The sequence below is a fragment of the Anarhichas minor genome, unplaced genomic scaffold (assembly GCF_050575085.1).
Source record: "Anarhichas minor isolate MPS153535 unplaced genomic scaffold, ASM5057508v1 ptg000029l, whole genome shotgun sequence".
In the NCBI taxonomy this organism is placed as follows: domain Eukaryota; kingdom Metazoa; phylum Chordata; class Actinopteri; order Perciformes; family Anarhichadidae; genus Anarhichas; species Anarhichas minor.
This window is the reverse complement of record NW_027466475.1, coordinates 2,532,501-2,545,841: the sequence shown is the minus strand read 5'-3', so window position 1 is coordinate 2,545,841 and position 13,341 is coordinate 2,532,501. Positions and strand designations below refer to the sequence as shown.

The 13,341-nt window shown below is 41.5% G+C and overlaps 1 protein-coding gene across 1 annotated transcript in view; it reads left to right on the top strand.

The window, feature by feature from the left end:
• Positions 1-3,583: 3,583 nt before the first annotated feature.
• The window catches only part of wdpcp (WD repeat containing planar cell polarity effector), a 55,621-nt gene continuing 45,863 nt past the window's right edge, over positions 3,584-13,341 (top strand). Inside the window, exons 1-4 of the mRNA XM_076104190.1 lie at positions 3,584-3,644; positions 6,520-6,564; positions 10,508-10,558; positions 12,836-12,906. Coding sequence (XP_075960305.1) covers positions 3,584-3,644; positions 6,520-6,564; positions 10,508-10,558; positions 12,836-12,906 — 228 coding nt within the window. The remainder of the gene's footprint in view (positions 3,645-6,519; positions 6,565-10,507; positions 10,559-12,835; positions 12,907-13,341) is intronic.

Sequence of the window (13,341 nt, the reverse complement as noted above, 5' to 3'; positions counted from 1 at the left end):
AATACTCTGAAGAACAACTTTGAGTCTTATTTTGATGCAAAGATTTGTTAATCAGCAGGAATGTTGGAAGTGAAAGCAGTTACTTTGGGTAAAAAGATTTTAAGTTTCACAGATTTTCTGTGACGTGACTGTTGGTCTCAGATGAATCAATCATGGCTTCATAGTTGCGCTAAAGAGCTCAGAATTAAATGATTTTTACAGAATCTGGGTAAAGCTAAATATTTATTCGGGGCGAGGTTCTAAATGAGACATGTAGAATAAAATGTTTTTAATGAAATATCACCACTTTAAGCTTTGTTTTGGCTGCTTTTTCTGACGGAAGCGTTCGTAGTCGCACTCAATGTGTTCAAGGACCGTCGGAAAGATGAAAATCTGACAATAATGACGGGTTTTACAGCAGGATAAACGCTGTAGTTTTGACTATTGTTTAAAGCAAACATGCTTTTGGGGTTTTAAGGTTAACATGCTGATGTTTAGGATGACAGACTGACGGCCGCTGGAGATGAACCGATCTTCTGTTACCTTTTGTACACATCAAGAATACCCGGCCCTCAAATACGAATGTGGCCTCAGGGCTCATGGACACACACACACACACACACACACACACACACACACACACACTATTCCTGTCCAACACATTTGCTCCTTTATTTCCTGTATCTATGTCAGCCCCCTTGTTTCTTCTGTTTCACATTAAATTCCCCACAAGGTCTCAAGAACTTTGTCGGTTTGCCAGACTGGCAAAAAACAGCTGACTGAAATGAGGTTTTCCCTCCAAAAAGGTCTGACTTCCTCTTAAAAAGCTGGTTATGAGAGGATAAAAGAATCTTCTTATGTCAGCCGTTGCTAGCCCCAGCGCTTCCTTCACACCCGGTATTATATGTCCGTATTTTTTGTTGGGACTTGTAGTTTTGGGGTTTGAGTGGCAAAATGCGATTTATGTTTTCTTTCCTCCCCTCCACATCATGAGGTGCAAGAGGGGAAAAGATGAGAGAGAGAGACAGAGAAATAAAACATCACCATAAACTCCTCTTCCACTCATGCTGCTGTTTGCAGTCCTTCACACGTCGGATGTAATTCACACGGTGGAATATCTGAGGCTGCTGCTCCATAATACATTTAATCGGTTAAAGATGAGGTTTTCTTTGTGGTACTTCTGTCATGTTTTTTGCAGAATCTGACAAACAGACTTGCTTTAACGTACTCTTAATTTGTTTGTTTGTTTATCATATAAAAGTGCCCGAAGCTTGTCGTCTCTCCAGTTAGACATGTTCTATCTCTTTCACCCTCTGATGTTTGTATTCGGACAGTTGTGGTTGTGGTATTACTTGTAATAGTTGAGTACAAGTGGTAATAGCAGTTGTAATTGATATTTCACTGATTCCACAGAAGGAAATTCTTCTTTATCACTGAAGTGGTTCAATAACAGACGGAACAATAACACCTACAATAACAACGTTGGATACTTGAGGGGAGCAGAAGTTAACCGACTGGAGAACAAAGTGTAATAAAGACGGACGGGTCCTGATGGGAGGAATGCCGCCGGCTTTGTCTTCGCTGTCAGCTCCAAAGTGTGCGTCCGTCACTGCTCACCTGTGACGTGTGAGTGAAGGTGACCTCGTCTCAGAGTCAGTCTGAGTTCACGTGCACGTCTCCGTCCGTCCTTCTGCTGCATTGTTTTTTATTATGAGACGATTAGTCGTCGTTTTGGTCTCAGTTCTTTAGTCGATTAGTCATTTTTTATGCTTTTTAATGCTGAATTGCTGATTTCTAACTTGTGAGCACATCTCTGGTATGTAAAGTGCTGCTTTTGCGTGATTTATTTATGGAGACATTTAGTTTTACAGATCTGTCGGTTAAATAAAGTAATTTCTTTGGCTTAGGACGGACCTCGTTTTTTAAAAACTGTTCTTTGGTCAAAATGTGCATTCAGACCTGTAGAGTAACTGCTACTGTTAATCCACTAGTAATACAGGTATAACAGGCACAGGAAGTGGTACTACAACTACAAATACAAGTACTACTAATGCTACTTTTACTGCTAACGTGACTCTGCTGCTACTACTCTGATGACTGTTACTACCACTATTGGAAAATAACATTTGATTTACATTTTTTTGACTCCCTGACGAAGGCTTGATGCCAAAACACGTTTAAAAGAGAAGGCCTTGGTAGTTTTCTTGTGATTTGCCCGTCAACATGAATCTTTATCCAAAGAGCGCTTCAAACAAACTCTATTAAGTCCAGGAAGTGCTCCTACCCAACCCGACCTAACGCTGAGTTACAAGTTAATTAATAATTACAGCAAAAATGAAATGAGGAAAAAGCTACTTTTTTTGTTCCACTAGTTCTGATCAGGTTTGTTGACATTGCCAATTCTGTCTAATGTCATTATGTTGTCATTTGATGATGTTTTCACCATACACCATTAACCCTTACTGGACTTCTTAAAGGGATATTGCCTTGTCGTGCTTTGTCATCTCTGCTATAAAGAGGGAAAGTCCCGCCTGTCCCGAATTTGTCTGACGAATTTGCCGTCGGCCTTTAACGACAGAAGTTCCCAAAGCTCGTCGACATTTCCATCGGCGTCCTCATGAATGTTTGTATTTTCTGGTTTCGCTTGTTGAGAATTCTCTAGTCAATGAGCGACTTTGCCATTTATGCCACAATAAAAGCATTATTTTAAATTTTTAAAAAAAGATTTTAGAGAACCCCCAAAATTCTGCTGTTGAGGCTGTCAGGGGATCTCAAGTCTCAATCAAGGGGTCTCGGACCCCCCCACTGGTCCTGCCCCGTCCGGTAGACCACCATGGAACTTTATTCTGGAAAAAATATGCATGGAAGTCAATGATGAGACACAAATATTTTTTTAATCCCGTTTGAATTGTGCGATGAATTACACATATTATGTTTGTCCATTTAAAAGACATGTTTGCACGTCAAAAAAGTCGCAGTTTGACATAAAACTGTTAAAAATACGTTCTTAGCTTTAAGTGACGTCTCTCTCTGAAGCTACGATGTTTCTTACCACGATGTTCTCACACCAACAACAAGTCTCACTCGTTGTTTCTCTTCCCGGCGGATTAAAAAGAGCCGCTGGATGAAACCCATCAGGTACGATAACGTCACGTTTGTGCGTGGAACATGGATAAGTTGGTTAACGGCCATGTTGGTGTTGGTGACGCACATTGTGAGAGACTAGAGATGAAGTTCACTGGTGAATATCTACAACAAACGTAGACTTTCCTTACTTGCAAAATGATCTTTTAAATTGACAAACATCACATGAATAATTCATAGCTTAATTCAAACAGGATTTAAAAAACATTTGTCTCTCACTTGCCTATCGCACATATTCTTTCACAGGAAGGGGCGGGACTTCACCTCACGATAGAAAAGTGTGTACCTGGTCAGGTAGTGACTGTGACCACGCGTGCCTTCATGCATACTTTGTTTGACCCTCAGACCTGTTTATGTCAATCTATTGTGCCGTCTCGTTGAGATATGCATCTGTTGTGTTTCTCTTGATCCTGAATCACGTCCCTCCTTACAGACTCGGGTTTCACTCCTCGCCAGTCAGATGGCGTTCTGCCTGGCTGAGCTGCACTTGTGGTCCACCAAGAGCTCACTCCAAGTCAAAGGTAGCACTTCTCCCCATGTTCTCCTCCTCGTCTCCCTCTTTCTTTTCTTCTTCTTCCTCTCACCTCTCCGTCTTGCTCTGGCTCTCTCTGTCATCACTCACTTTGTTTTCACACCTTCTCCTCCCCTCCTCACCTTATATCTACTTTAACAATCTGGCATCTCAGTCAGCACCAATGCTCACTCTGTCTCTTTGCTCTTCAAATTCTCATGCTATTGATGTTTATTTTACATTGTTTGGAGGGTAATTGGTTCACATAACCACACAAGACCATACACTAGTTTTTTTGTAAATAATTGTATTTATTCTATTTCAATCCTATAATTCTTATAATCATAATTCTTCTTTTGTGTAACCCATTTAGTTTTAACGTTGTACTATAACTGTTGAGAGATTTTTCGTATTTTACTGGTCAAAACGATAAAGATAGAAGCTAAAAACTACAGATCAAGTGTAAAAGTGACAGAAGACAATGAAACACTGTTCCTCTTTATTCACTGTTACAATCATTAAAACACATTCAGTATACCTTCAGTAGCTAGCGTAGCGTAGACGTGCTAACGCTAGATAATGACGTGCTAATGTACTCGGCTAATGTTAGAAATATGAGGAAATAGGGTTGAAAAAGTTACCCTTCAAAGAAAATATATCAGTAAACAGTGATCAGTGCATGTTAAGTTATAGCTGCACATCACACCATCTCCATCATGCATTCAATAAGAAACTAAAGTTAAAACAATGCTTCCTCTGTGGGGCCGAGTGGGCGGGGCTTAAGTTAGACTTTTCTTGCACTTTCGTGTGTTTTTTCCTGCTCGCCACCTATCAGTCCATCTCCTCTTGTCAGACGGAAATTCTCTGTTTCTCCATTTTCTTGTTTTCTCCTCCCTTCCATTCTGTCTTGTCTTTCACAGTCTGCTGAGCTGCAGACGAAGATAGTGTCTCTCGGAGGCTGTGTGTGTGTGTGTGTGTGTGTGTGTGTGTGTGTGTGTGTGTGCGTGTGTGTGTGTGTGTGTGTGTGTGTGTGTGTGTGTGTGTGTGTGTGTGTGTGTGTGTGTGTGTGTGTGTGTGTTAATACACAAAGGTACGACAGGGTGTACATCCCAGGTGACGGTGACATATCCTTATTTGTTTGTTCTCTTTCCTGCTTTTGTGTGTCTTGTGCTATCTTGGAAATACGTGGAGGGATACATCTGAGCGAAGAGGCCTGGTCGCTGAGGTGTGACGCTCCATATCACCCCCCCCCCCCCCCCCTTACATCATATACATCCTCAAAAACAACATTAATATGGATTCATAAACACACATGTATGCTGTGTGTGTCGTACAGCAGACATCTGCTAAGCAGCATCACAGTTTGTGAGTTAATTGCTTTGCACAAGAAGACAGAAAAGATTTTGTTTGTCTTGTATTCTAGAAGAGACTAGTTTTATTTCTAGGATTTAGTGCAGACTGACTAGAGTTTGGATTACTTGCTAACTGTTTGGGGTTTGACACAAGAAGGTTTTCACACTCAAACTAATCACACAAACTAAAGCACCACGCAGATGCTTGAAGTCATGCGTTTAGCAACATGCTGTGAGTAAACTCTGTTCTGTGCTGCTGTTGTCGAGCAGACGGAGAGCAGCATGAGCATCCGTCCTCCTGAGAATCATATCTTTAACTTCTTACACTTGTTACTTGAACTCCAAGTAATAATAGTTTAAAATCTTCAATTAGTTTGTATTTTATATGTTGTTGTTTCACTGTAGTTTGTTTTTGTGCGGGTCGGGTTTCATGTCTCAGAAGTAGCTACATGTACACATTTAAATGCATGTTTGGAGAACTAGAATCAGGAAGAACCCGATCTTAAAGATCAGCTGTTGATCCGATCCTTTTACATCAGCTGTCAAGATGTTCATGCACAGCAACACGAGTGCAACCGTCGTCAACTCTCTGCTGTTTATTCATATTATTTACCTGAACTATGTGCACTTGTATTATTTCAGGTCAGTTTGAGGGTCTCTTGCTTTTTTGCCGTCATCCCTAGAGCATCGTGTTTGATGTTAATTCCTTGTAGGTTTGACACAACAAGTGACTCTTTAAAGTCACTTTCATAATATTTATACAGGTTTAAGTGCTTTTTAACGGTTTAAGAACGCTGTAGTTGTTGTTTAATAGAAATAAAAGGTTGGTATTGGCGGATACTCAAGGTTATAGAATCACTATCCGTGTCAGAAATGGAAGAAGTGACATTAAGCCATTACTTATAGTGGTGTGTGTGTGTGTGTGTGTGTGTGTGTGTGTGTGCGTGCCAGTGCCATCAGCTCTCCTGTTGTATTAGTGTGACCCGGCCTCAGCAGCAGCAGCAACAGTAGTGGAGCGATAAAGAAACGATGTGTTGGGCGAATCCGAGTCTGGCTGCTTATGGTTTTGAGGCCTGCAGGAATAACACTGACAAAATAAAAAGGCTCCGCTCAGCAGTTTGTGTGTGTGTGTGTGTGTGTGTGTTGGTCATATGATTTTGTAGCTGCATGCTGAGTCTGTGTGTGTGTGTGTGTGTGTCTACATTTAAATGTATATGTTGCATGTGTTTAAATCTGTCCCTCAGGTGGGTTACGGCACACTCTCGTCTTTATTAATACCCCTTTACCCCTCCTCTTCCATCCATTCTGGCTCGGACCCCCCAAGCCCACCTTCCCACCTCCTCCCTCCTCCTCTCACCTCCTCCTCCTCCTCCTCCCTCACTGGCTCTTATCTAAACTGTGGTGCTGGCAGACGGGACAGGCCACCGGCTGATAGCGATTGTTTATCCCACGGTGCGAAATTGCTGATCTGTCTTCTGCTTTTTCCCTGACAGCTAGATGTTCATCTCTCTCTCTCTCTCTCTCGCCCCACAGATACAGATATTGGCACCTATCAGTACTACGATAAAGGAGAGCCAGGTAAATAGTGTTTGTATTGGATGTCTGTTTGTGTTTAAGATAAGTTTGTCTTTTATTTGTTTTTTTGGGGACGTATGTGATTTCCTTATATATGAAGAAGGGCTTTACTCGGCCTCCCACGCAAACACACGGACACACAAACCATCGGTCCTGAGTATTTCAGGGTCTCACCACACTTAGAGGCTATTAGTATGTAGGATTTACACCCTAAAGCCGTATGCACATACCACACACACACACACACACACACACAGGTTATTTGGCCTCCGTGGTTCTATCTCTTACTCTGACGGTGTTCCTGTTGACCCGGGGTCCTGACACACAGCGATAGGGGAAACTAAACTGTTGACTTTCTCCTGGATCACATAGCAAGAGGCCCCATGTAGTCCAGCCTCATATTGCCTCGGGCCTGGAGGCTTCTCTTACCGACAGGAAGTGCTCAGATCACCCCCCCCAAACCCGCCCCCAGGGAATAGCCGTCTCTTCCCTGGAAGATTTATAAAATTGACACAGTGCTGCTCGAGGACGGTTGCGACATGTTCGTCTTCATCTGTGTGAAGCATCTTTAAAAACTAGATTCAGCTGACTGATTTGTACCAACTTCTGGAAAGTCATTCACAATTATGCTGACTCGTCACTCCTAAAATTACAGCTCAAAATAAGGTGACTAAATCTTTGTCCAAAATGTCCAAATGTATGTAATAAATTAGATGCATGAGTAGTTTTTAAAAATGAAAATATATATTAGAGTTTATAAAGTGGATATAAAATGTCTTCATCCATCACAATTATATATTTAAAGTAATTTTACATGTATGATTTCTTTCTTTGTATATTAATAAGTTATAAAAATCCCTCATATTGTGCACCTATTCCATAATATATGGAATAACAAACAAGAATTATTTTTTTCCTTTAAAACAAAATGTAACGTGTGTTTACGTAAGCTAGTTCCAAACAATTATAACCAATAATATCATGACATCCATCCTTCAATCAATCTGCAACTTTGAGCTACTTTTGGTACGAGGTGTGTGTGGAGCAACAGTCCTTTGTAGCTCCGTGTCACACGACGTTCAAAGCCCGCCCACTTCTTAGCAGTCCAATCAAATACGAAGGATTTGTTTGAAATCCCTCTTGTAACTGTACTCAGCTCAAATATTCCGTTGCACTGGGGAATACATCCCAATACAGAAGCTAAAGACACTCTTATTTCAGTTTCACTGGCACTTTAACATTTATTGAAACTTGCATTAATAAAAATTTAAAAAATTGTCCGCTTGGGTGCAAAACAACAAGAGGATTTATTAACAAAAATAGAACCTTCGGTTCTTAAACTTGAATTATCTCTACTGACCAGCAGGGGGCGACTCTTCTGGTTGCAAAAAGAAGTCTGATTGTATAGAAGTCTATGAGAAAATGACAGCATCAGCTCCACAGTCCAACTATGTTAATTGGTTGCGGAAGAAAACCAACACGGCGACGGCCGTAATCCAAGATGGCGACCGCGGAATGTTGCTGTAACAGAGATGACGAGAGCGATCAGAGTTGTGGGCCGTAAAACCAAAACAATGAGCTCAACGAAGCTAAAATTCTCTCTCTGGGTTCGTCACGTTGAGCGACACCTTTCACATTTGATCCATTGTGAATATAAAATGTTGATTAGAGCAGCTTTAAGTTGTATCATACGTTTCTTTGAGAGTGCATAAACACTATGGTGCCTTTCTTTCTCTCTTTTTAAAGACATACAGTAAATATCTTTCCTATTATTCCCCTGCTTTCTTCCATCACTTCTGTGTATTTCTTAGTGTCTCTCCACCTTCATATGTTTTCTTTTATTACTGTGCTGTCTCAGATGTTTGCCTCCCTTTCATTGATTTCCACCTCTTTGTCTCATTTAATAAATATATATATATATTAGTTTGTTCTCATTTTATGTACAGTATGTCTGGTCCCCTCTCATCACAGGGTTCCCCTCCCTCCTCTCTCATCTGAGAAGCTGCCTCCTCTTTCATTCCAATCTTCAGTGGAGAGACGATGCTCTCGCTCCAAATCCTTTCATTTGGAGGATTACTAAAGTGTGGCTTGATATCAGAGTGGAGGGAGGAGGAGGGGGGGGGGAGGAAGAGGAGGGGAGCAGAATCACCATCCAAAAGTATCACATTTTCACACGGCAGTGTGGTGGTAGCTCAGGTCATGATACGAAATGCATTTATAGTAGATTACATTAGATTACATTCAAATATGTTTGTTTGATATTTTGCATTCATCTAACGTCTTTGTATGTGCTCAGCCCAGACGTCAACCTCCGGTTCTGCAGAGTGAAGTCAATGCTGAAGTGTCTTAAAGCTGCATTCTCTCTAGTGTCCACCAGGGGGCGACTCCTCTGGTTGTATAGAAGTCTATGAGAAAATGACTCTACTTCTCTCTTGATTTATTACCTCAGTAAACATTGTAAACATGAGTTTATGGTCTCAATCTCTAGTTTCAAGTCTTCTTCAATACAGCATGATGTTCATTTAGTACATTATGGTCCATTTAGAGTCAAACAGACCATAAAGCAGGGGATGCTTTAGGGCGGGACTACACGGTGATTGACAGGTCTCTACCAGAGACAAAAAAAGCTCATCTACTTAATCAGAACTGTGTGAGTGTAGTTTGATCACATTGAATTGACACTGACTACGTTTACATCCACAAACTCTTTTGTTATTATGCTAAGTTGTTCACATGGCTAATGAATCTCAATATTGCACAAATATTCCCGTTTATATGCAACCCTGCATACTCCGATTAATGCAAGACCCCCCCACGACGTACGTCCTGCAGCTACGTTCTTTAACTTTAATTTCTCCCTTTCCAGCTGCAGGCATGTTGCTGCCGTTGTTGTAACCTTGTTGTCATAGTTGTGCAACAGGCTTGCAAACTGTTGGTTTGTGTACAACCCACAGAGCTGTAAACAGGCAAAATGCCCTAAAAACCTTAATTGAGATGTATATTCCGAATGTGTTGTATACATGTACAAAAACAATCCTCTTAAACCAGAATAATATCGGCATATCCCACATGTCTTAATCTGAAAACGCTACATGGAACAAAGGCGAATCCAGCACATGTTTACATGAACCGTATCAAATTCAGAATATTGTCATTTTGGGATAATAGTGGAATATTAGTGTGTCACTGATTAAACTAATCAACTGTCATCAGACTCTGATTCAAATGCTGCTGAACTCGAAGTACGTAACAGGACAAATAAACAACACAGAAATCTGTTGTGTGAAGTAACAATGTAGGAAGAAGCTGATCAAGAAAATGTTTCCAGAAGCTTTTTAAACTCTGTTTACCTTCATGAATGTTTAAATTGTTTGTTCTTGTTCAAACTATTTCAAGTGTTATACTGTCTCTATTATTTTGTCCACCTCATTTACATCAATGAGGGTGGGTTGAACAGCAGAAACACGTTAAACACGTTAAAACAGTAGTGTGTATCTGTTGATGGATATCAGCATCATTGGAAAACAAACAGCTGTGAAGTCCAGTTTCATTAACTGAAATGTCAGTTCCTCGTCTCCCCACTAGAGGTAGACCCAGGCTCATTGGAGCAGCTCCAAGGGTCCCCCCCCCCCCTCATCCCCCAGAGCAGGTGCCCATGTCTGGGCCTGCCTGCCCCCCCCCCCCTTATCTGATTAATACTACTAATCCTGGAAGGTGTTCATGGCAGCCAGAGAGGCCGGCCACCAGACGGGCCGCTGACTTCCTCGCCAGTGACCGGGGGCCACGAGGCCCGGTTTACGGGTTACACTTTACCAACAAGGTCCCGCGGACCTAAAGGGGAGATGTTTGAGCCCCAGCTTAGTTTTTAAGACACAATCATTTAACGTGTTGTTTTCATATTTATTCCAAATCTAACCCCCCTTTTTTATGTTGTTATTTTCTGCAGCAAATCCCCTGGAGCATCACTATTACAAGGAGAAACTCGGTTTCTGTGAAGGTACATTCTCAACAGAACTCAAAGAATGATCATCCACTGTCTGTGTGTGTGTGTGTGTGTGTGTGTGTGTGTGTGTGTGTGTGTGTGTGGGCCCTTTACCAGTGGATGACCATCTTCTTAGAAACCACAGTCGACTGTCCCACGTCCTTCGTTTCTCTCTCTCTCTTTCTCTCTTTGCTTTTCACCCAGTAGTGGAATACAAACACCCTTATCAGGAGACGAACACTCATCCCCCTGCCCTCCCTCCTCCCTCCTCTCCCCCCCCCCCCCCTCATTTGCATGCATCTGTTTACCTCCTCTTCCCACTCGTTCTTAATAGAGAATCCCACTCCTTAATGGTTCGTTTCAGTTAAGATGAAAAGGACTGTAAAATAAACACATAGGGGACTTCCTTTCCTTCCTTTTTTTTTTTCTCCCACTGAACTTCATGTATGTTGCGTGGGCAGAAGCAGATGCACAAATTCAATTAGCTGTTTCTCCTTCACATCCTTCCCTTCCCTGTGTTTAACCACTAGAGATGGAGGGGGGGGGGGGAATTAAAATGAGGAGGGGGCCTCGGCGTGGTAACGCGTTGAGATACGTGCCTGCTGACTGTGAGGTTGCATTTGGGAGATAACTCAACTCAAGAGCGCCAAAAGTCCTCTCGATTAAAATATTCGCTTCTCCTCGAGGACCTGTGTGTGTGAGTGTGTGTGAGTGTGCGTGTGCGTGTGCGTGTGCGTGTGTGTGTGCGTGTGTGTGTGTGTGTGTGTGTGTGTGTGTGTGTGTGTTTTGAAGGGACGTTTCTGCTTTCAGTAGAATATTTTTTTCTTTAGTGGAGCTAAATCAATCTGTAAGCAGCAGATTTCAGACTTTTGCTGCTTTGGGGATAAGGTGGTCTGAAATATAAAACTTATAACTTCATCAATGTAGTTTCTGTATAGTTCTACATGAGGTTTCCAACATAAAAGTACATGTTTTGTTCATTTAATTTAATAAATTCATCCTTAAATATCTTAAATAATCAGGTTTCTCTCTGGGTTTGTGTCTCAGTAACTATCTATAGGGAACCTTAAAGGAATACTTCACCCACAAAATCATCATTTCTTTAACGGTTACTCTCCTCGTGTTACCTCGAACTCTCCACGGTGAACAGAAAATACAAAAACAGAGAAAAGTCTTGATGAATTGAAGTAAATGTGACATTTAAAAACAGCAAAACTTATATGAAAACATCAGTTTACAAACTCTCACACAACTCGTGGAGTTTAATTTAAGTCTCGTTGATGAGTCGTATAGTTCACATCTTCACAAACACACTTCGGACTCACGCTGACAAGTACAAGACTTTTTATGCAGAAGTGTTTTAAATATTCATGTTTAAGTGAAGATGCACGTGTTTGTGTTCGTCATCAAGACTTTTTTTTTCGTTTTTGATTCTCTGTTCACCGTTGACACGTGCAAGAAAAACTAAGTTTTCTTCAAGAATTCAACACGTGTGAGTAACTCAAGTTGAAGTCACTCATGAATGATCTGATGCTTTTCAATGAGTTTCATGGTCACTTTATTGAATCACTTTGTGTGTTTTCTTGTTCAGTTTTTGTGTATTTTTCATGCTTTATTCTTGTGCTTATGAAAAATAAACATTTAAAATATAAAAAGACACTTTTAGATCGTCCTGAGGAATGAAGGGGTTCCAATGTAACAGTGAAAAGACTGATTATTTGTTATTGAACTGAAATTAGTGCTGCAAATATTGTATCTTCAATTAAGTCTATACATTTTACAAATTAAAAACATCAATTGCATATTTCTAGTGCTCAAGGTGACGTCTTCAAGTTGCTTGTTTTGTCTGATAAACAATCCGAAAATAGAAAGTAAGTTACATCAATATGAAAACGGGGAAAACCAGCAAATCTTCACATTTGAGAAGCTGCAACCAACAAATGTTTCGGCTTTTTTTGCTTGATTAAAAACTATTAATTATCATAGAAGTTATGAAACGTTTCTGTTGATGAACCGTTACTCTGCATGCATCTAGATTCACCAATGCATTGTGGGATGCCTGCGTCATGTACCTGCATCTCTTTATTCCACCTGAGCGTCTTGTCAGCACCTTTTATTCCTCAGATATTAAGTTCAACCCTTTTACCCTCTCTGGTCTTTGTTGCCACATTCTTCTGAATCCCCATGAGGGTCTTTTTAAGAAAACAATATATATATATTTCTCTTTAGTCTGTGTTTAAAAGTTCAAGTCACATGATCTTTATAGATTCTTCTTGTGTTTTCCCTCCGTAGCTCGAGGCTATTCGTGGACCCCCAGGAACCGCCGACCGGAGAAGCTCCGTGATTCGCTGAAGGAGTTGGAGGTACCCGCCTCCTCTGTCAAACACCCCCCCCCCTCCAAATCTTCTTCCTCCCTCTGGGGATTTTCAGAGTTTTCCCTTTCCGAAACGGCCGATTGATTAACAAATAGGGGCATTCTCTCTCCTTTCTCCCGCTCCCGTCACTCTCCCTGTCGTTCCCGTTTGTTCTCCCCTCTCCCTCTCCTCTCTCATCACCTCTCTTTCGGCCGAGCTCTGTCATCGAGGGGGATATTTGAGGGGATCAGGGGGCTGCAGGCTGCCTCCCCTTCCTCTCCCCTCATTCATCCACCTCTTCCTCCCTCCCCCCCTCCCTCCCTCCCTCGTCCCCTCTGTACTTGTGGCAGTACAGACCGAGCTTTGTTTGCAGGAACCTGTCTGTGGCTGTTACACACACACACACACACACGCACACACACACACACACTCCCCTCCCATCCA